Raw genomic sequence first — 24,381 nt, 5'->3', positions numbered from 1 at the left:
TATTCATCCAATCTAATTCTCTGACCCAGAAAATCTGGGATGTCCACCCTGTGTAATTCTTTGACCCTGGAGATCTGGCCTGTCCACGCAATGTAATTGTCTGACCCAGTACAGCTGGTATGTCTACCCAATGTATTTCTCTGACCCACCACCTCTGGGATGTCCACCCAATGGAATTATCTGGCATGTCTGCCCAATGTAACTCTATCATCCAGTAGATCTGGCATGTCCACCCAATGTAATTCTCTGACCCACAACCTCTGTGATGTCCACCCAATGAAATTCTCTGACCCAGTAAATCTGCCATGTACACCCAATGTAATTCCCTGACCCACCAGCTCTGTGATGACCACCCAATGTAATTCTCTGACCCAGTACATCTGGGATGTCCAACCAATGTAAATCTCGGACCCAGTGACTCAGGGAGGTCCACCCAATGTAATTCTTTGACCCACCTCATCTGGGATGCCCAGCCAATGTTATTCTCTGACCCAGTAGATCTGGCATATTCATCCAATCTATTTCTCTGACCCAGAAAATCTGGGATGTCCACCCTGTGTAATTCTTTGACCCTGGAGATCTGGCCTGTCCACCCAATGTAATTGTCTGACCCAGTACAGCTGGTATGTCCACCCAATGTAATTCTCTGACCCACCACCTCTGGGATGTCCACCCAATGGAATTATCTGGCATGTCTGCCCAATGTAACTCTATCATCCAGTAGATCTGGCATGTCCACCCAATGTAATTCTCTGACCCACAACCTCTGGGATGTCCACCCAATGTAATTCTCTGACCCAGTACATCTGCCATGTACACCCAATGTAATTCCCTGACCCACCAGCTCTGTGATGACCACCCAATGTAATTCTCTGACCCAGTACATCTGGGATGTCTAACCAATCTAAATCTCGGACCCAGTGACACTGGGATGTCCACCCAATGTAATTCTCTGACACGGTACATCTGGTAAGTCCGCCAAATGATTTTCTCTGAACCACCTCATCTGGGATGTCCAGCCAATGTTATTCTCTGACCCAATACTTCTGGCATATCCATCCAATGTTATTCTCTGACCCAGTACATCTGGCTTGTACACCCAATGTAATTCCCTGACCCACCAGCTCTGTGATGACAACCCAATGTAATTCTCTGACCCAGTACATCTGGGATGTCGCCCAATGCAATTCTCTGCCTCGTACCTCTGAGATGTCCACCCAATGTAATTCTCTGACCCACCACATCTGGGATGTCCACCCAATGTTATTATCTGACCCAGTAGATCTGGCATAACCATCGAATGTAATTCTCTGACCCAGTACATCTGGCCTGTCCACCCAATGTAATTCTTTGACCCAGTACCTCTAGTTTGTCCACCCAATATAATTCTCTGACCCAGTACATCTGGGATGTCCACCCAATGTAATTCTCTGCCCCGTCCTTCTGAGATGTCCACCCAAAGTAATTCTCTGACCCAGAACATCTGGCATGTCCAGCCAATGTAATTCTCTGATCTGCTATCTCTGTGATGTCCACCAAGTGTAATTCTCTGACCCAGTACAGCTGGTATGTCCACCCAATGTAATTCTCTGACCCACCACCTCTGGGCTGTCCACCCAATGGAATTATCTGGCATGTCTGCCCAATGTAACTCTATCATCCAGTACACCTGGCATGTCCAACCAATGTAATTCTCTGACCCAGTACAACTGGGATGTCCACCCAATGTAATTCTCTGACCCACCACCTCTGGGATGTCCACCCAATGGAATTATCTGGCATGTCTGCCCAATGTAACTCTATCATCCAGTACATCTGGCATGTCCACCCAATGTAATTCTCTGACCCAGTACAACTGGGATGTCCACCTAATGTAATTCTCTGACCCAGTACACCTGGCATGTCCAACCAATGTAATTCTCTGACCCACCAAATCTGGGATGTCCACCCAATGTAATCCTCTGACCGAGTACATCTGGCATGTCCACCCAACGTAATTCTCTGACCCAGTACACCTGGCATGTCCACCCAATGTAATTCTCTGACCCACCACATCTGGGATGTCCACCCAATGTTATTCTCTGACCCAGTAGATCTGGTATAACCATCGAATGTAATTCTCTGACCCCGTACACCTGGTATGTCCACCCAATGTAATTCTCTGACACACCACATCTGGGATGTCCACCCAATGTTATTCTCTGACCCAGTAGATCTGGTATAACCATCGAATGTAATTCTCTGACCAAGTACACCTGGCATGTCCACCCAATGTAATTCTCTGACCCACCACATCTGGGATGTCCACCCAATGTTATTCTCTGACCCAGTAGATCTGGTATAACCATCGAATGTAATTCTCTGACCCAGTACATCTGGTATGTCCACGCAGTGTAATTCTCTGTCCCACCAACTCTGGGATGTCCACCCAAAGTAATTCTCTGACCCAGAACATCTGGCATGTCCACCCAATGTAATTCTCTGACCCACAACCTCTGGGATGTTCACCCAATGTAATTCTCTGACGCAGTACATCTGCCATGTACACCCAATGTAATTCTCTGACCCACCAGCTCTGTGATGACCACCCAATGTAATTCTCTGACACGGTACATCTGGTAAGTCCGCCAAATGATTTTCTCTGACCCACCACATCAGGGATGTCCAGCCAATGTTATTATCTGACCCAGTAGATCTGGCATAACCATCGAATGTAATTCTCTGACCCAGTACATCTGGGATGTCGCCCAATGTAATTCTCTGCTTCGTACCTCTGAGATGTACACCCAATGTAATTCTCTGACCCAGAACATCTGGTATGTCCACCCAATGTAATTCTATGACCCAGTACTTCTGGGATGTCCAGCCAATGTAATTCTCTGACCCAGTACATCTGGCATATTCATCCAATCTAATTCTCTGACCCATTTCCTCTGAGATTTCCACCCAATGTAATTCGCTGACCCAGGACATCTGGCATGTCCACCAAATGTAATTCTCTGACCCTGTATATCTGGCCTGTCCACCCAATGTAATTCTCTGACCCAGTACACCTGGCATGTCCACCGAATGTAATTCTCTGACCCCTACATCTGGGATGTCCACCCAATGTTATTATCTGACCCAGTAGATCTGGCATAACCATCGAATGTAATTCTCTGACCCTGTACATCTGGTATGTCCACCCAGTGTAATTCTCTGACCCACCACCTCCGGGATGTACACCCAATGGAATTATCTGGCATGTCTGCCCAATGTAACTCTATCATCCAGTACATCTGGCCTGTCCACCCAATGTAATTCTCTGACCCAGTACCTCTAGTTTGTCCACCCAATATATTTCTCTGACCCAGTACATCTGATATGTCCACCCAATATAATTCTCTGCCCCGTTCTTCTGAGATGTCCACCCAAAGTAATTCTCTGACCCAGAACATCTGGCATGTCCAGCCAATGTAATTCTCTGATCTGCTATCTCTGTGATGTCCACCTAGTGTAATCCTCTGAACCAGTACATCTGGGATGTCCACTCAATTTAATTCTCTGACCCATTTCCTCTGAAATGTCCACCCAATGTAATTCTCTGACCCAGTACACCTGGCATGTCCACCCAATGTAATTCTCTGACCCACCACATCTGGGATGTCCACTAATGTTATTCTCTGACCCAGTAGATCTGGTATAACCATCGAATGTAATTCTCTGACCCAGTACATCTGGTATGTCCACTCAGTGTAATTCTCTGTCCCACCAACTCTGGGATGTCCACCCAATGTAATTCTCTGACCCAGTACATCTGATATGTCCACCCAATGTAATTCTCTGGCCCGTACCTCTGAGATGTCCACCCAAAGTAATTCTCTGACCCAGTACACCTGGCATGTCCACCCAATGTAATTCTCTGACCCACCACATCCAGGATGTCCACCTAATGTTATTCTCTGACCCAGTACATCTGGGATGTCCACCCAATGCAATTCTCTGACCTATTTCCTCTGAAATGTCCACCCAATGTAATTTTATGACCCAGTACCTTTAGGATGTCCACCCAATGTAATTCTCTGTCCCTGTACATCTGGCCTGTCCACCCAATGTAATTCTCTGTCCCAGTACACCTGGCATGTCCACCCAATGTAATTCTCAGCCCCGTACTTCTGAGATGTCTACCCAATGTAATTCTCTGACCCAGTACATCTGGTATGTCCTCCCAGTGTAATTCTCTGTCCCACTACCTCTGGGATGTCTACCCAATGTAATTCTCTTACCCAGTACATCTGAGATGTCCACCCAATGTAATTCTCAGACACAATTCCTCTGAAATGTCCACCCAATGTAATTCTCTGACCCAGTACACCTGGCATGTCCACCCAATGTAATTCCTGACCCACCACCTCCGGGATGTCCACCGAATGTAATTCTCTGACTCAGTACGTCTGGCATGTACACCCAATATAATTCTGTGACCCACCAGCTCTGTGTGTCCACCCAATGTAATTCTCTGACCCACCTCTTCTGGGATGTCCAGCCAATGTTATTCTCTGACCCAGTACATCTGGCATATACATCCAATCTAATTCTCTGACCCAGAACATCTGGGATGTCCACCCAGTGTATTTCTTTGACCCTGGAGATCTGGCCTGTCCACCCAATGTAATTCTCTGACGCAGTACAGCTGGTATGTCCACCCAATTTAATTCTCTGACCCACCACCTCTGGGATGTCCACCCAATGGAATTATCTGGCATGTCTTCCCAATGTAACTCTCTCATCCAGTACATCTGGCATGTCCACCCAACGTAATTCTCTGACCCAGTACCTCTAGGTTGTCCACACAATTTAATTCTCTGACCCAGTACCTCTGGGATGTCCACCCAATGTAATTCTCTGACCCAGTAAAACTGGGATGTCCACCTAATGTAATTCTCTGACCCAGTACACCTGGCATGTCCAACCACTGTAATTCTCTGACCCACCAAATCTGGGATGTCCACCCAATGTAATTCTCCGAGCCAGTGCATCTGGCATGTCCACCCAATGTAATTCTATGACCCAGTACCTTTGGGATGTCCTCCCAATGTAATTCTCAGCCCCGTACTTCTGAGATGTCTACCCAATGTAATTCTCTGACCCAGTACATCTGATATGTCCATCCAATGTAATTCTCTGCCCCGTACTTCTGAGATGTCCACCCAAAGTAATTCTCTGACCCAGAACAGCTGGCATGTTCACCCAATGTAATTCTCTGACCCACCACATCTGGGATGTCTACCCAATGTTATTCTCTGACGCAGTAGATCTGGTATAACCATCGAATATAATTCTCTGACCCAGTACATCTGGTATGTGCACTCAGTGTAATTCTCTGTCCCACCACCTCTGGGATGTCCACTCAGTGTAATTCTCTGTCCCACCAACTCTGGGATGTCCACCCAATGTAATTCTCTGACCCAGCACATCTGGTATGTCCACGCAGTGTAATTCTCTGTCCCACCAACATCTGGGATGTCCACCCAAAGTAATTCTCTGACCCAGAACATCTGGCATGTCCACCCAATGTAATTCTCTGACCCACAACCTCTGGGATGTCCACCCAATGTAATTCTCTGACGCAGTACATCTGCCATGTACACCCAATGTAATTCTCTGACCCACCAGCTCTGTGATGACCACCCAATGTAATTCTCTGACACGGTACATCTGGTAAGTCCGCCAAATGATTTTCTCTGACCCACCACATCAGGGATGTCCAGCCAATGTTATTATCTGACCCAGTAGATCTGGCATAACCATCGAATGTAATTCTCTGACCCAGTACATCTGGGATGTCGCCCAATGTAATTCTCTGCTTCGTACCTCTGAGATGTACACCCAATGTAATTCTCTGACCCAGAACATCTGGTATGTCCACCCAATGTAATTCTATGACCCAGTACTTCTGGGATGTCCAGCCAATGTAATTCTCTGACCCAGTACATCTGGCATATTCATCCAATCTAATTCTCTGACCCATTTCCTCTGAGATTTCCACCCAATGTAATTCGCTGACCCAGGACATCTGGCATGTCCACCAAATGTAATTCTCTGACCCTGTATATCTGGCCTGTCCACCCAATGTAATTCTCTGACCCAGTACACCTGGCATGTCCACCGAATGTAATTCTCTGACCCCTACATCTGGGATGTCCACCCAATGTTATTATCTGACCCAGTAGATCTGGCATAACCATCGAATGTAATTCTCTGACCCTGTACATCTGGTATGTCCACCCAGTGTAATTCTCTGACCCACCACCTCCGGGATGTACACCCAATGGAATTATCTGGCATGTCTGCCCAATGTAACTCTATCATCCAGTACATCTGGCCTGTCCACCCAATGTAATTCTCTGACCCAGTACCTCTAGTTTGTCCACCCAATATATTTCTCTGACCCAGTACATCTGATATGTCCACCCAATGTAATTCTCTGCCCCGTTCTTCTGAGATGTCCACCCAAAGTAATTCTCTGACCCAGAACATCTGGCATGTCCAGCCAATGTAATTCTCTGATCTGCTATCTCTGTGATGTCCACCTAGTGTAATCCTCTGAACCAGTACATCTGGGATGTCCACTCAATTTAATTCTCTGACCCATTTCCTCTGAAATGTCCACCCAATGTAATTCTCTGACCCAGTACACCTGGCATGTCCACCAAATGTAATTCTCTGACCCACCACATCTGGGATGTCCACTAATGTTATTCTCTGACCCAGTAGATCTGGTATAACCATCGAATGTAATTCTCTGACCCAGTACATCTGGTATGTCCACTCAGTGTAATTCTCTGTCCCACCAACTCTGGGATGTCCACCCAATGTAATTCTCTGACCCAGTACATCTGATATGTCCACCCAATGTAATTCTCTGGCCCGTACCTCTGAGATGTCCACCCAAAGTAATTCTCTGACCCAGTACACCTGGCATGTCCACCCAATGTAATTCTCTGACCCACCACATCCAGGATGTCCACCTAATGTTATTCTCTGACCCAGTACATCTGGGATGTCCACCCAATGCAATTCTCTGACCTATTTCCTCTGAAATGTCCACCCAATGTAATTTTATGACCCAGTACCTTTAGGATGTCCACCCAATGTAATTCTCTGTCCCTGTACATCTGGCCTGTCCACCCAATGTAATTCTCTGTCCCAGTACACCTGGCATGTCCACCCAATGTAATTCTCAGCCCCGTACTTCTGAGATGTCTACCCAATGTAATTCTCTGACCCAGTACATCTGGTATGTCCTCCCAGTGTAATTCTCTGACCCACTACCTCTGGGATGTCTACCCAATGTAATTCTCTTACCCAGTACATCTGAGATGTCCACCCAATGTAATTCTCAGACACATTTCCTCTGAAATGTCCACCCAAAGTAATTCTCTGACCCAGTACACCTGGCATGTCCACCCAATGTAATTCTCTGACCCACCACATCCAGGATGTCCACCTAATGTTATTCTCTGACCCAGTACATCTGGGATGTCCACCCAATGCAATTCTCTGACCTATTTCCTCTGAAATGTCCACCCAATGTAATTTTATGACCCAGTACCTTTAGGATGTCCACCCAATGTAATTCTCTGTCCCTGTACATCTGGCCTGTCCACCCAATGTAATTCTCTGTCCCAGTACACCTGGCATGTCCACCCAATGTAATTCTCAGCCCCGTACTTCTGAGATGTCTACCCAATGTAATTCTCTGACCCAGTACATCTGGTATGTCCTCCCAGTGTAATTCTCTGTCCCACTACCTCTGGGATGTCTACCCAATGTAATTCTCTTACCCAGTACATCTGAGATGTCCACCCAATGTAATTCTCAGACACATTTCCTCTGAAATGTCCACCCAAAGTAATTCTCTGACCCAGTACACCTGGCATGTCCACCCAATGTAATTCCTGACCCACCACCTCCGGGATGTCCACCGAATGTAATTCTCTGACTCAGTACGTCTGGCATGTACACCCAATATAATTCTGTGACCCACCAGCTCTGTGTGTCCACCCAATGTAATTCTCTGACCCACCTCTTCTGGGATGTCCAGCCAATGTTATTCTCTGACCCAGTACATCTGGCATATACATCCAATCTAATTCTCTGACCCAGAACATCTGGGATGTCCACCCAGTGTATTTCTTTGACCCTGGAGATCTGGCCTGTCCACCCAATGTAATTCTCTGACGCAGTACAGCTGGTATGTCCACCCAATTTAATTCTCTGACCCACCACCTCTGGGATGTCCACCCAATGGAATTATCTGGCATGTCTGCCCAATGTAACTCTCTCATCCAGTACATCTGGCATGCCCACCCAACGTAATTCTCTGACCCAGTACCTCTAGGTTGTCCACACAATTTAATTCTCTGACCCAGTACCTCTGGGATGTCCACCCAATGTAATTCTCTGACCCAGTAAAACTGGGATGTCCACCTAATGTAATTCTCTGACCCAGTACACCTGGCATGTCCAACCACTGTAATTCTCTGACCCACCAAATCTGGGATGTCCACCCAATGTAATTCTCTGAGCCAGTGCATCTGGCATGTCCACCCAATGTAATTCTATGACCCAGTACCTTTGGGATGTCCTCCCAATGTAATTCTCAGCCCCGTACTTCTGAGATGTCTACCCAATGTAATTCTCTGACCCAGTACATCTGATATGTCCATCCAATGTAATTCTCTGCCCCGTACTTCTGAGATGTCCACCCAAAGTAATTCTCTGACCCAGAACAGCTGGCATGTTCACCCAATGTAATTCTCTGACCCACCACATCTGGGATGTCTACCCAATGTTATTCTCTGACGCAGTAGATCTGGTATAACCATCGAATATAATTCTCTGACCCAGTACATCTGGTATGTGCACTCAGTGTAATTCTCTGTCCCACCACCTCTGGGATGTCCACTCAGTGTAATTCTCTGTCCCACCAACTCTGGCATGTCCACCCAACGTAATTCTCTGACCCAGTACCTCTAGGTTGTCCACACAATTTAATTCTCTGACCCAGTACCTCTGGGATGTCCACCCAATGTAATTCTCTGACCCTCCACCTCTGGGATGTCTACCCCATGTAATTCTCTGACCCAGTACATCTGATATGTCCACCCAATGTAATTCTCTGCCCCGTACTTCTGAGATGTCCACCCAAAGTAATTCTCTGACCCAGAACATATGGCATGTCCAGCAAATTAAATTCTCTGAACCGCTACCTCTGTGATGTCCACCTAGTGTAATTCTCTGACCCAGTACATCTGGGATGTCCACCCAATGTAATTCTCTGACCCATTTCCGCTGAAATGTCCACCCAATGTTATTCTCAGACCCAGTAGATCTGGTATAACCATCAAATGCAATTCTCTGACCCCGTACATCTGGTATGTCCACTCAGTTTAATTCTCTGTCCCACCAACTCTGGGATGTCCACCCAATGTAATTCTGTGACCCAGTACATCTGGTATGTCCACCCAGTGTAATTCTTTGACCCACCAGCTGTGGGATGTCTACCCAATGTAATTCTCTTACCCGGTACATCTGATATGTCCACCCAATTTTATTCTCTGGCCCGTACTTCTGAGATGTCCACCCAATGTAATTCTCTGCCCCGTACTTCTGAGATGTCCACCCAAAGTAATTCTCTGACCCAGTACATCTGGGATGTCCACCCAATGTAATTCTCTGACTCATTTCCTCTGAAATGTCCACCCAATGTAATTCTCTGACCCAGTACACCTGGCATGTCCACCCAATGTAATTCTCTGACACACCACATCTGGGATGTCCACCCAATGTTATTCTCTGACCCAGTAGATTTGGTATAACCATCGAATGTAATTCTCTGACCAAGTACACCTGGCATGTCCACCCAATGTAATTCTCTGACCCACCACATCTGGGATGTCCACCCAATGTTATTCTCTGACCCAGTAGATCTGGTATAACCATCGAATGTAATTCTCTGACCCAGTACATCTGGTATGTCCATGCAGTGTAATTCTCAGTCCCACCAACATCTGGGATGTCCACCCAATGTAATTCTCTGACCCACAACCTCTGGGATGTCCACCCAATGTAATTCTCTGACCCAGTACATCTGCCATGTACACCCAATGTAATTCCCTTACCCACCAGCTCTGTGATGACCACCCAATGTAATTCTCTGACCGAGTACACATGGCATGTCCACCCAACGTAATTCTCTGACCCAGTACCTCTAGGTTGTCCACACAATTTAATTCTCTGACCCAGTACCTCTGGGATGTCCACCCAATGTAATTCTCTGACCCAGTAAAACTGGGATGTCCACCTAATGTAATTCTCTGACCCAGTACACCTGGCATGTCCAACCACTGTAATTCTCTGACCCACCAAATCTGGGATGTCCACCCAATGTAATTCTCCGAGCCAGTGCATCTGGCATGGCCACCCAATGTAATTCTATGACCCAGTACCTTTGGGATGTCCATCCAATGTAATTCTCAGCCGCGTACTTCTGAGATGTCCATCCAATATAATTCTCTGCCCCGTACTTCTGAGATGTCCACCCAAAGTAATTCTCTGACCCAGAACAGCTGGCATGTTCACCCAATGTAATTCTCTGACCCACCACATCTGGGATGTCTACCCAATGTTATTCTCTGACCCAGTACATCTGGTATGTGCACTCAGTGTAATTCTCTGTCCCACCACCTCTGGGATGTCCACTCAGTGTAATTCTCTGTCCCACCAACTCTGGGATGTCCACCCAATGTAATTCTCTGACCCAGCACATCTGGGATGTCCACCCAGTGTAATTCTCTGACCCTCCACCTCTGGGATGTCTACCCCATGTAATTCTCTGACCCAGTACATCTGATATGTCCACCCAATGTAATTCTCTGCCCCGTACTTCTGAGATGTCCACCCAAAGTAATTCTCTGACCCAGAACATCTGGCATGTCCACCCAATGTAATTCTCTGACCCACCACATCTGGGATGTCCACCCTATGTAATTCTCTGACACATTTCCTCTGAAATGTCCACCCAATGTAATTCTCTGACCCAGTACACCTGGCATGTTCACCCAATGTAATTCTCTGACCCACCACATCTGGGATGTCTACCCAATGTTATTCTCTGACGCAGTAGATCTGGTATAACCATCGAATATAATTCTCTGACCCAGTACATCTGGTATGTCCACCCAATGTAATTCTCTGACCCAGTACATCTGGTATGTCCACCCAATGTAATTCTCTGACCCAATACATCTGGTATGTCCACCCAGTGTAATTCTCTGACCCAGTACATCTGGTATGTCCACCCAGTGTAATTCTCTGACCCTCCACCTCTGGGATGTCTACCCCATGTAATTCTCTGACCCAGTACATCTGATATGTCCACCCAATGTAATTCTCTGCCCCGTACTTCTGAGATGTCCACCCAAAGTAATTCTCTGACCCAGAACATCTGGCATGTCCAGCAAATTAAATTCTCTGAACCGCTACCTCTGTGATGTCCACCTAGTGTAATTCTCTGACCCAGTACATCTGGGATGTCCACCCAATGTAATTCTCTGACCCATTTCCGCTGAAATGTCCACCCAATGTTATTCTCTGACCCAGTAGATCTGGTATAACCATCAAATGCAATTCTCTGACCCCGTACATCTGGTATGTCCACTCAGTTTAATTCTCTGTCCCACCAACTCTGTGATGTCCACCCAATGTAATTCTGTGACCCAGTACATCTGGTATGTCCACCCAGTGTAATTCTTTGACCCACCACCTGTGGGATGTCTACCCAATGTAATTCTCTGACCCAGTACATCTGATATGTCCACCCAATGTAATTCTCTGCCCCGTACTTCTGAGATGTCCACCCAATGTAATTCTCTGACCCAGTACACCTGGCATGTCCACCCAATGTAATTCTCTGACACACCACATCTGGGATGTCCACCCAATGTTATTCTCTGACCCAGTAGATTTGTTATAACCATCGAATGTAATTCTCTGACCAAGTACACCTGGCATGTCCACCCAATGTAATTCTTTGTCCCACCACATCTGGGATGTCCACCCAATGTTATTCTCTGACCCACAACCTCTGGGATGTCCACCCAATGTAATTCTCTGACCCAGTACATCTGCCATGTACACCCAATGTAATTCCCTTACCCACCAGCTCTGTGATGACCACCCAATGTAATTCTCTGACCCAGTACATCTGGGATGTCCAACCAATGTAAATCTCTGACCCAGTGACTCGGGGATGTCCACCCAATGTAATTCTCTGTCCCAGTGCCTCTGAGATGTCCACCCAATGTAATTCTCTGACACGGTACATCTGGTAAGTCCGCCAAATGATTTTCTCTGAACCACCTCATCTGGGATGTCCAGCCAATGTTATTCTCTGACCCAATACTTCTGGCATATCCATCCAATGTTATTCTCTGACCCAGTACATCTGGCTTGTACACCCAATGTAATTCCCTGACCCACCAGCTCTGTGATGACAACCCAAAGTAATTCTCTGACCCAGTACATCTGGGATGTCGCCCAATGTAATTCTCTGCCTCGTAACTCTGAGATGTACACCCAATGTAATTCTCTGACCCAGAACATCTGGTATGTCCACCCAATGTAATTCTATGACCCAGTACTTCTGGGATGTCCAGCCAATGTAATTCTCTGACCCAGTACATCTGGCGTATTCATCCAATCTAATTCTCTGACCCATTTCCTCTGAGATTTCCACCCAATGTAATTCGCTGACCCAGGACATCTGGCATGTCCATCCAATGTAATTCTCTGACCCTGTACATCTGCCATGTCCACCCAATTTAATTCTCTGACCCACCACATCTGGGATGTCCACCCAATATTATTATCTGACCCAGTAGATCTGGTATAACCATCGAATGTAATTCTCTGACCCAGTACATCTGGTATGTCCACCCAGTGTAATTCTCTGACCCACCACCTCTGGGATGTACACCCAATGGAATTATCTGGCATGTCTGCCCAATGTAACTCTATCATCCAGTACATCTGGCATGTCCACCCAATATAATTCTCTGACCCAGTACCTCTGGGATGTCCACCGAATGTAATTCTCTGACCCAGTACAACTAGGATGTAAACCTAATGTAATTCTCTGACCCAGTACACCTGGCATGTCCAACCAATGTAATTCCCTGACCCAGGACATCTGGCATGTCGACCCAATGTAATTCTCTGACCCAGTACATCTGGGATGTCCACCGAATGTAATTCTCGGACCCAGTAACTCTGGGATGTCCACCCAGTGTAATTCTCCGCCTCGTACCTCTGAGATGTACACCCAATGTAATTCTCTGACCCAGAATATCTGGTATGTCCAACCAATGTAATTCTCTGACCCTGTACATCTGGCCTGTCCACCCAATGTAATTCTCTGACCCAGTACATCTGGCCTGTCCACCCAATGTAATTCTCTGACCCAGTACACCTGGCATGTCCACCCAATGTAATTCTCTGACACGGTACATCTGGTAAGTCCACCAAATGATTTTCTCTGAACCACCTCATCTGGGATGTCCAGCCAATGTTATTCTCTGACCCAATACTTCTGGCATATCCATCCAATGTTATTCTCTGACCCAGGACATCTGGCATGTCCACCCAATGTAATTCTCTGACCCTGTACATCTGGCATGTCCACCCAATTTAATTCTCTGACCCACCACATCTGGTATGTCCACCCAATGTAATTCTCTGACCCAGTACATCTGGTATGTCCACCCAGTGTAATTCTCTGACCCACCACCTCTGGGATGTCCACCCAATGTAATTCTCTGCCCCGTACTTCTGAGATGTCCACCCAAAGTAATTCTCTGACCCAGAACATCTGGCATGTCCACCCAAAGTAATTCTCTGACCCAGAACATCTGGCATGTCCAGCAAATTAAATTCTCTGAACCGCTACCTCTGTGATGTCCACCTAGTGTAATTCTCTGACCCAGTACATCTGGGATGTCCACCCAATGTTATTCTCTGACCCAGTAGATCTGGTATAACCATCAAATGCAATTCTCTGACCCCGTACATCTGGTATGTCCACTCAGTTTAATTCTCTGTCCCACCAACTCCGTGATGTCCACCCAATGTAATTCTGTGACCCAGTACATCTGGTATGTCCACCCAGTGTAATTCTTTGACCCACCACCTGTGGGATGTCTACCCAAAGTAATTCTCTTACCCGGTACATCTGATATGTCCACCCAATGTTATTCTCTGGCCCGTACTTCTGAGATGTCTACCCAATGTAATTCTCTGACCCAGTACATCTGATATGTCCACCCAATGTAATTCTCTGCCCCGTACTTCTGAGATGTCCACCCAAAGTAATTCTCTGACCCAGTACATCTGGGATGTCCACCCAATGTAATTCTCTGACACATTTCCTCTGAAATGTCCACCCAATGTAATTCTCTGACCCAGTACACCTGGCATGTCCACCCAATGTAATTCTCTGACACACCACATCTGGGATGTCCACCCAATGTAATTCTCTGACACGGTACATCTGGTAAGTCCACCAAATGATTTTCTCTGAACCACCTCATCTGGGATGTCCAGCCAATGTTATTCTCTGACCCAATACTTCTGGCATATCCATCCAATGTTATTCTCTGACCCAGGACATCTGGCATGTCCACCCAATGTAATTCTCTGACCCTGTACATCTGGCATGTCCACCCAATTTAATTCTCTGACCCACCACATCTGGGATGTCCACCCAATATTATTATCTGACCCAGTAGATCTGGTATAACCATCGAATGTAATTCTCTGACCCAGTACATCTGGTATGTCCACCCAGTGTAATTCTCTGACCCACCACCTCTGGGATGTACACCCAATGGAATTATCTGGCATGTCTGCCCAATGTAACTCTATCATCCAGTACATCTGGCATGTCCACCCAATATAATTCTCTGACCCAGTACCTCTGGGATGTCCACCGAATGTAATTCTCTGACCCAGTACAACTAGGATGTAAACCTAATGTAATTCTCTGACCCAGTACACCTGGCATGTCCAACCAATGTAATTCCCTGACCCAGGACATCTGGCATGTCGACCCAATGTAATTCTCTGACCCAGTACATCTGGGATGTCCACCGAATGTAATTCTCGGACCCAGTAACTCTGGGATGTCCACCCAGTGTAATTCTCCGCCTCGTACCTCTGAGATGTACACCCAATGTAATTCTCTGACCCAGAATATCTGGTATGTCCAACCAATGTAATTCTCTGACCCTGTACATCTGGCCTGTCCACCCAATGTAATTCTCTGACCCAGTACATCTGGCCTGTCCACCCAATGTAATTCTCTGACCCAGTACACCTGGCATGTCCACCCAATGTAATTCTCTGACACGGTACATCTGGTAAGTCCACCAAATGATTTTCTCTGAACCACCTCATCTGGGATGTCCAGCCAATGTTATTCTCTGACCCAATACTTCTGGCATATCCATCCAATGTTATTCTCTGACCCAGGACATCTGGCATGTCCACCCAATGTAATTCTCTGACCCTGTACATCTGGCATGTCCACCCAATTTAATTCTCTGACACGGTACATCTGGTAAGTCCACCAAATGATTTTCTCTGAACCACCTCATCTGGGATGTCCAGCCAATGTTATTCTCTGACCCAATACTTCTGGCATATCCATCCAATGTTATTCTCTGACCCAGGACATCTGGCATGTCCACCCAATGTAATTCTCTGACCCTGTACATCTGGCATGTCCACCCAATTTAATTCTCTGACCCACCACATCTGGGATGTCCACCCAATATTATTATCTGACCCAGTAGATCTGGTATAACCATCGAATGTAATTCTCTGACCCAGTACATCTGGTATGTCCACCCAATATAATTCTCTGACCCACCACCTCTGGGATGTCCAGCCAATGGAATTATCTGGCATGTCTTCCCAATGTAACTCTCTCATCCAGTACATCTGGCATGTCCACCCAACGTAATTCTCTGACCCAGTACCTCTGGGTTGTCCACCCAATGTAATTCTCTGACCCAGTACAACTAGGATGTCCACCTAATGTAATTCTCTGACCCCGTACACCTGGCATGTCAAACCAATGTAATTCTCTGACCCACCAAATCTGGGATGTCCACCCAATGTAATTCTCTGACCCAGTACATCTGGCATGTCCACCCAACGTAATTCTCTGACCCAGTACCTCTGGGATGTCCAGCCAATGTAATTCGCTAACCCAGAACATTTGGCATGTCCACCCAACGTAATTCTCTGACCCAGAACATCTGGCATGTCCACCCAATGTAATTTTCTGACCCAGAACATCTGGAATGTCCACCCAACGTAATTCTCTGACCTAGAACATCTGGCATGTCCACCCAATGTAATTCTCTGACCTAGAACATCTGGCATGTCCACCCAATGTAATACTCTGATCCAGTAACTCTGGGATGTCCACGCAATGTAATTCTCTGTTCCACCACCTCTGTGATGTCCACCCAATGTAGTTCTCTGACTTCTATTCCGCTCCCTGATGTGGAAAATGAGTACTTACTGTATCCAGAAGAAAATGGTCAGACAGTTTCTTGTGTTGTTTATTCTGGGATAAATGTTGGCCTTTTTGTTCTGGGATGCGTCGGAGGCAGCAGCCGTAGTCTCTAGTTCAACATTACATTGAAAAGATGACACCTTGGCACACTGTTCTGCTTACTGGAGAGATTCATACCTGGGGGTTTGGGGGTGTGGTAAATCACATATTGTTGTAAGTTGCTCAGCCATCTGTCTGGTGATGGGCCTGTGCAGGTGAAATCACCTGTGTGTGTGTGTGCCCAGTGCATTCCAGCTGGCACCTTACTGGACAGATTCATACCTGGTGGTTTGGGGGTGCGGTAAAACACATATTGGTGTAAGTTGCTCAGCCATCTGTCTGGTGATGGGCCTGTGCAGGTGAAATCACCTGTGTGTGTGTGTGCCCAGTGCATTCCAGCTGGCACCTTACTGGACAGATTCATACCTGGTGGTTTGGGGGTGCGGTAAAACACATATTGGTGTAAGTTGCTCAGCCATCTGTCTGGTGATGGGCCTGTGCAGGTGAAATCACCTGTGTGTGTGTGTGCCCAGTGCATTCCAGCTGGCACCTTACTGGACAGATTCATACCTGGGGGTTTGGGGGTGCGGTAAATCACATATTGGTGTAAGTTGCTCAGCCATCTGTCTGGTGATGGGCCTGTGCAGGTGAAATCACCTGTGTGAGTGTGTGCCCAGTGCATTCCAGCTGGCACCTTACTGGACAGATTCATACCTGGTGGTTTGGGGGTGCGGTAAAACACATATTGGTGTAAGTTGCTCAGCCATCTGTCTGGTGATGGGCCTGTGCAGGTGAAATCACCTGTGTGTGTGTGTGCCCAGTGCATTCCAGCTGGCACCCTGGGCTGATGATGTACTAAATCCTCTCCTTCCTTTCACCAGACCGTCCAGACGTTAATGACCATGAGCTGGTGGAAAGGCTGCAGCAGCCGTATGTTGAGGCTCTCCGCTCCTACACACGGATGAAAAGACCGGATGTGAGTGATGGGATAATTGCAGTGGCATTCAGTGCCAGTGCTTTCATTTCAATGTCATTAGGTTCCTTGGCAGCTCTACAACATCCGACAAGAATTTAGCAGAAGGTTGTGGGACTCCTTAATTGGGCGGCATTCACCCAGACTGTTAAGGGTTAAGTTCACTGTGTATGTTAGATGTTACATCATATGTTATTATGTTTTGGGGGTGGGGTCTTCCTGATATATGCATATACACACACACACACGCACACACACACATGTATATACATAGATATACATATACACACATATATTTACATATATATATATATATTCACACACACATACATATATATATATATACACACATGTATATACATATATATATATACATATACACACATATATTTACATATATATATATATTCACACATACATACATAGATATATATATACATATACACACATATATTTACATATATATATACACACACACACACATACGCGACATCGCCATTTGTTTGTGGGGCAAAAAAAAGTTAGAAGTAATTATACTCGTGTTGATTTTTGTCGACACTCCAACGTTCATTGGTTTATGATTGCTTGGTGAATTCTACAAAACCAAGCCCGCACATCATCTGGCCTCACCCTGAAAACAGAGTATTGATTACACTAGGCTCACCCGCATTTGCATTTTCCTGCCTCATTTCCCAGAATTGGTCAGCACTGAATCCCCCACAAACCCCTCCTGGGTTGTTCCTGTCTCCTTTGACAGTGTCAGTAAGAGTGACCTCACAGTGCTGACACACTCACGTCAGGGTACTCCAACCATTCCTTGCATTTATCTGCATATGTGAGTAAATGATAATACAGATTTTTTATTCAGTAGATTTCAATCTAAGAAATCCTTGCCAATTCATCAATTTTTACTCCAAGTTCCTCCTGATAAACTATTGTCCATTTTTACATTGCTGATGTCTTTGTATTCCTACTCTGATTTCACCCTCTCTTTCTCCCTTTCCGCATCTCTTCTGAAAATATTTTCATTCTTTTCTCCGGATTTTGATTTTCTGGACCCAATAAAGACGGTGTCATAGAGTCACACAGAATTGACCTACCACATCCACACCAACCAGAAGGCACCCATATAGATCAATCCCATCACCCTGAACTTGGCCCATAGCTTCTGTGTAAATGTCCAGACCAGAGGTGAGAACCTTTGTGAGTGCATGTGATAGTCTTCTTGTGGTGAACTAGATATACCTGTCTGGACACGCCCCTCTGCTGACTGCTCCTGTGGATCCTCCCACAGACCCTTGTATAAAGGTGATTGGAGGCACTGCTCCTCCCTCAGTCTCCAGGATGTTGTGTGGTGGGCTCTTGCAGCTAATCGTGGTCTCTTGCAGCTAATAAAAGCCTATCGTTCGCCTCCTGTCTCCGAGAGTTATTGATGGTGCATCACTTCTGAACAATTCTCTTGTGTGCTGTAGTAACTTTGAGCAGGAAAAAACAGTGATCAATCAATTAGTAACAACAAGTACAACAGAGGCTGAAATAAATGAAGCACTTTAAATCCTGTTCAAAAATTATTAATATTAATCTTCTGAAAAGACTACTGAAAAATATTATTTCTAAATAACATTGTTATTATAACTGCTTACTATCCAAATACGGATGTGTACACCAAGTCTGCAAATATTTCAACATGAACCATTTAAACTGGTGTGAGGATTTTCCTGGGAAAATACCTCACTGCTCTGGAGTTATAACAAATCATTTGCTGTTTCATTGGGCAGTAGATAATCATTAAGTATACTTTTATTACGAGTGGGTGTAAGTAATTGAGGGGTGACACTGCATGCCATCTTGGGCACATGTACTATAGGTTTGCTGCCTCTGCTTCTCCACTCACAGTCTGCACCAGGTATTCACCACTCTTTGGCTGAATCACACCCCCCTCGGACACCTGAAACTCTGTCTTCTTTGAATCTGTCGTTTAGTTTTATTCACCCCTGATGGGGTAAAGGTTTCCTGTCCTATCTACAGGTGTGTCCCTCATAACTTTATATACTTTCTCCACCTCTCCTCAGAACTGGAAAGTTTCATCCAGGCGGCGTTCCTCTGCACCCTCCCTAGTGCTATCATATCCCATCGTGTGATGACCAGGAATGCCCAGAGAACTGAAACTGATGGCTAAAGATAATTTAAAAACTGCTCTTTACACTGCTGAAGCCCTTGAATTCCTAGCTTTGCTTATCGCTAAACATCACATCTTGTAGTTTTCAAAATATTTCTACTTCTCTCTCCTAGTGATTGTCTTTAAAGATGTCCTGAAAAATGAAACTAACTGTCCTCATGGTTCCCTTGGCCAATGATCAAATCAGCAGCAACCTTTCTGTCCTTTTTCTGAGGAACAGTCCACAGGTGGGACTGTCAACTTCTCTCCCATTGCTCTTCACTGGATGAATTCCTTCAGCTCCAACCGGGACCTGCCTTATTCGAGGGGCCCACAGTCCTTAGTGAATGCCCTAGCTTCCTCTGTTTTATCATTCATCACCACCTGCTGGAAAGGGTGACTATCTCGTTCTCCTGGATCACCTTGTGTTGTCCTGGTCAGAGTAAAAGTAAACACTGTGCACAGATTACATTGAACACTGTCTCACTTTCACCTCTTGCTGCAGCCCAACCTGGGTACTGACCTCTTAGTGAGACTGATCTCACGGTGACTGGCTTTGTTCTCCTCTTGCAGGATCGCTTGATGTTCCCACGAATGCTGATGAAACTGGTTTGCCTGCGGACTCTGAGCAGTGTCCATTCAGAGCAAGTCTTTGCACTACGGTTACAGGATAAAAAATTGCCACCTCTCCTGTCAGAAATCTGGGACATGCAGGAATGACAGTGGGACTGATGATGCATGGCCCACCTCAGCCGGCCAGGGAAGGGGTGGGGTAATGAGTTAGCTCACAGGAGAGAGTACAGATGCAACAACCTTATAGCGTCGAGGGATGCTTTCAAAAGATTTTTAAATATTGGATGTAGAACGTTCCATTTTGCTATGCTTTGGTATAAACTTGTTAAATGATTGGTCTATTTTTACATTAACCAAGCAGGCTAGTGTTTTTCTGGGATCAGCAGGAAAGGACCATGGAATCAGTTGTTCTGTCTCTGTGACAGTCAGGTAACCAAGACTGGGTTAGGAAATGCTCTTTATTCATCACAGGGAAATCAGGTGATTAACAATTGTGACAGGGTACACCATACCAGAAGCCAGCATCATTGTACTAACACACTCAAAGCAAACTATTAACTCCTGCATGATGATATCCATTTAACATCTGTAATTCAATCCAGGCTGGTATTTACCTCATGTCACTCTTGGACTGTTTTTGTGGAACCAGTCACCTTTGGACACCAATCCATTTACTGTCACAGACTGACTGAATCAGAAACATGTGGCACACAACTGGCTCCTTACATTGTATGATTGGTGTATATTTACACTACCTAATACAGGAACACTTGCAGTCTGCCACTATTATATACTTAGAGTGAGTTATTTCTAGACAGATCTTTATTACACTATTACTCTGTTGTCTATTCACACTCCTTCTCTCCGAGGCTCCAGTTCATTCACTCTGTCTGTTTGTCAGACTGGCTCCTCTTCTGATCCCTTACTGGGTTCCATCCCTTCCCCAGCCCTTTCACCGACTGATCACCGCTCACAAGTGGGGTTCATTCCTCCCTAGCTGAAGATCACTGGTGATGAGAACTGTCTCAACGTGACCAGACACTTAAGTCATTGTCCGCAAGTGCAGTTCACAGATTTGATGTTCTACCTTCTGGTTCACCAGACTATTTGCTGAATTAACAGGAATGGATGTGGTGGAATATCTCCAATATCACTGAAGCTGAACACTGTCCAGAACAAACCAAACTGTATCGTTCCACCCAAAGCCTTAACCCTCCTGCCCTCCACTTTTAATTCATTATGTTTGTAGTGACTCTGTACTGTAGTTTGAGCCTTTAGCAGGTGCATCTAAAGACAGTGACACAGTGGCGGAGCTGTTACCTCAACTCCAGTAACCCGGGTGCAATCCTGACCTCTAGTTCTTTCCCTGTGGAGTTTGCATGTTCTCTGTGTAACCATTTGGGTTTCTCCTGGCTGCAGGCTTCCCTCCCACATCCCAGGGAGGTTTTACTGCTTTCTGAAAACTGCACCCAGTGTGTGGATGAGTGGCAGAATTTGGAGTTTGTGGGGAAGTTGATGGGGAGAACAAACATGTCAGGCTTAAGTTAGTGCACCAATGATCAGCATACTCTTGTTGGGCTGAAGGGCCTGTTTCATTCAGTCTCATTCTGTGGATCCCTGACCATCACCTGCATGTCCTCCCCCACCAATATTGCACATCATCCCTGAATGTACTCACTTTTTCTGCATCGAGTTACTCTAAGCACTGTGTCACTGCTGACCAAGCGAGAGTACTTTCACCATGAACCCTGCTGCCTAACACCAATACTAGCAACACTCACTTGTTCATGTAGAGCTTTTAAATGGCTGCAGTGCCTAAACGGTTTCTGGTAGCTGTTCCAAGAAGAGACGCTCCATGACTACAATCCCTCTTCCCTGGACCAGTCTAGGTCACTCTGTCTTCAGTTCAAACACTTCACATCCTTTATTTGGAACTAGGTGCAATGATGGAGTTAATGTAGTGTCTTTGAAAGGTTTAGCATAACTTTCCAACTCTTGTCCAGGAGGTTCTGCCCTGACTGCTGAAAGTCCCCATCTCCTGACTCTCCTCCCCTCTGGGTCACTACAGGTGCAGAGGGTGGGAGACCCCACCTATTGCAGTTTGCACAGATCCTGCCATAGCGATGGTCTCTGCTTTTTGGTCCAATTTTTCCTGATCGAGCTGAGGGCTCCTTTTGCGACCCCACTCACTCCATAAACAGGGTGGCTTTGCCTACCTGGAGGAATGTCCCATTCAGAACCGTGAGGAGCCTCCCTTTGTCCATCCCATGTTTCAGGGAGTTCACAGTGACTCTCATTCTCACACTGTCAACATTTGCCATCTTTCGGGGTGATTTCTGCCTCCACCCACTGGGTCACAGAGCCCAGTGGAGGAGAGTCATTGGGATGTGATGGAGTGATGCCCTTGGCTTCTGATGGGCAGTGGCTGGATACTCTGCAGTGCTGGCCAGGAGTTCAGTCAGTGTCCGAATAGTGATGGGGAGGCTGCTACCCGGGCCAGCTGAGTAGAGACAGAGGATGAAGTCAGGCACAGTGGACGGCAGAGAAGAGGATTTTGGCTGGTGTTGGTGAAGGGAGGGACCTCTGGACATCCTGTCAGGCTAGGAACGGCACCCAGGGATGGAGTGGGAATGGGGGAATGATGAGTTGCACCCACAACACTGGTATTGATAACCCATCGGGAGCTGACCATCTCACTCCAGTTCAGCTGCTTTAGGCCGGACCCACCGTCCCCGCTGACAACCGATTAGGAGGTTGCTGAAAGCTGACTGATTTCTGGGGCTTTTCCTGTGAGAGGCAGGAAGGCAGTAAACAGGTTGGAGCAAGCAGACAATGAGATTTAGAGCTAACTAACTTAGCGTCGAAGAGTGGTACAGCATGGAACCAGAATCTTCAGCCCAACCTGCCCATTCTGACAAAGATATTCACCCAAGCTCGTCCCATTTGCCCATCTTTGGCCCTCATCCCTCTAAACTGTTCCTATTCATGTACGTGTCCAAATTCTTTTAAATGTTAACATTCCTGCCTCATCTCCAGCTCATCCAGATACCCACCACCCTCTGGGTGAAAATATACAAGGAATATTTGCTAACAGAACAGTTGTCTGCCTCACGCAGCAGCCAGTCCAATATCTAATCGTTCATCCAAATCCAGCAGATTCATTAAAGATCCTTACAGAGGAGTGGTGTGGTGTATCTCTACATGTGTGAGCCATCGATAAGACATGACCTGTTCCCGCTAAGCTGTGTGAGTGCACGGCCGCGCCATAACTGAAATGCTCCCGTGTATATAGTTGTTCTGCCGCGCCCCTGGAATGATCTTTTATATGTTTTATTAAAGAGCTGTGCAGTTTTCAGGCCATGTAAGAATTTCCTGATTGGTCTATGGATCTGCAAAATGATTAGAGGGAATTGCTGGTGATCCCAGTTGCGAGCCCTATCATCACTCTTTGACCGCACCACCATCACCATCGATGTGGGAGTGAGGCAATGTATATAGCCTCGAGCTCTGCCGTGACCCTGGCTGAGCATGTCTGCTGCACAGGGCGTGACTACAGAACCCGTACTTCACAGAGAACAGGGTCCAAACCCAGGCCTGCAACAGTCTAGTAGTGCAAGTCACTCATCCAGACAAGGGGTGGTTCACTCCCCAAAAAGGTTTACGTCTCCACTGAGGGATTAGTTACCAGTCATCTCAGCAAAATACACAAACCAATTTATCTTTTACACAACAAATCCCGAACCAGTCTGGCAAAGAAATACCCTGAGAGTTATACATCCCCTATGGTCACCTGGCCCAAGCCACCCAAGATGCCTATCCAAACCATCCCATTTGCTGCATATTCCTTTAAAGCTTTCCTATTTACACACCTGTCCAATTGCCTCTGAAATGGTGTTAATGTACCTGCCTCACCCAGTCCCTCTGGCAGCTCGTTCCACATTCGCTCCACCCTCTTGGTGATAAGGCTGTTCTGCAGCTTTCCATTAAATCTCTCCCTCTCACTCTTAACCTCTG

At 46.3% G+C, this 24,381-nt stretch overlaps 1 protein-coding gene across 1 annotated transcript in view; it reads left to right on the top strand.

Moving 5' to 3' along the window:
- Positions 1–23,665, top strand: part of LOC132396381 (oxysterols receptor LXR-alpha-like) — a 201,725-nt gene extending 178,060 nt beyond the window's left edge. Inside the window, exons 9-10 of the mRNA XM_059973907.1 lie at positions 17,545–17,639; positions 20,368–23,665. Coding sequence (XP_059829890.1) covers positions 17,545–17,639; positions 20,368–20,514 — 242 coding nt within the window. The 3' untranslated portion in view covers positions 20,515–23,665. The remainder of the gene's footprint in view (positions 1–17,544; positions 17,640–20,367) is intronic.
- Positions 23,666–24,381: the final 716 nt, after the last annotated feature.

The sequence above is a fragment of the Hypanus sabinus genome, chromosome 7 (genome assembly GCF_030144855.1).
Source record: "Hypanus sabinus isolate sHypSab1 chromosome 7, sHypSab1.hap1, whole genome shotgun sequence".
In the NCBI taxonomy this organism is placed as follows: Eukaryota; Metazoa; Chordata; class Chondrichthyes; order Myliobatiformes; family Dasyatidae; genus Hypanus; species Hypanus sabinus.
Note: the sequence above shows the minus strand (reverse complement) of the source record. Positions and strands in the feature narration are given on the sequence as shown.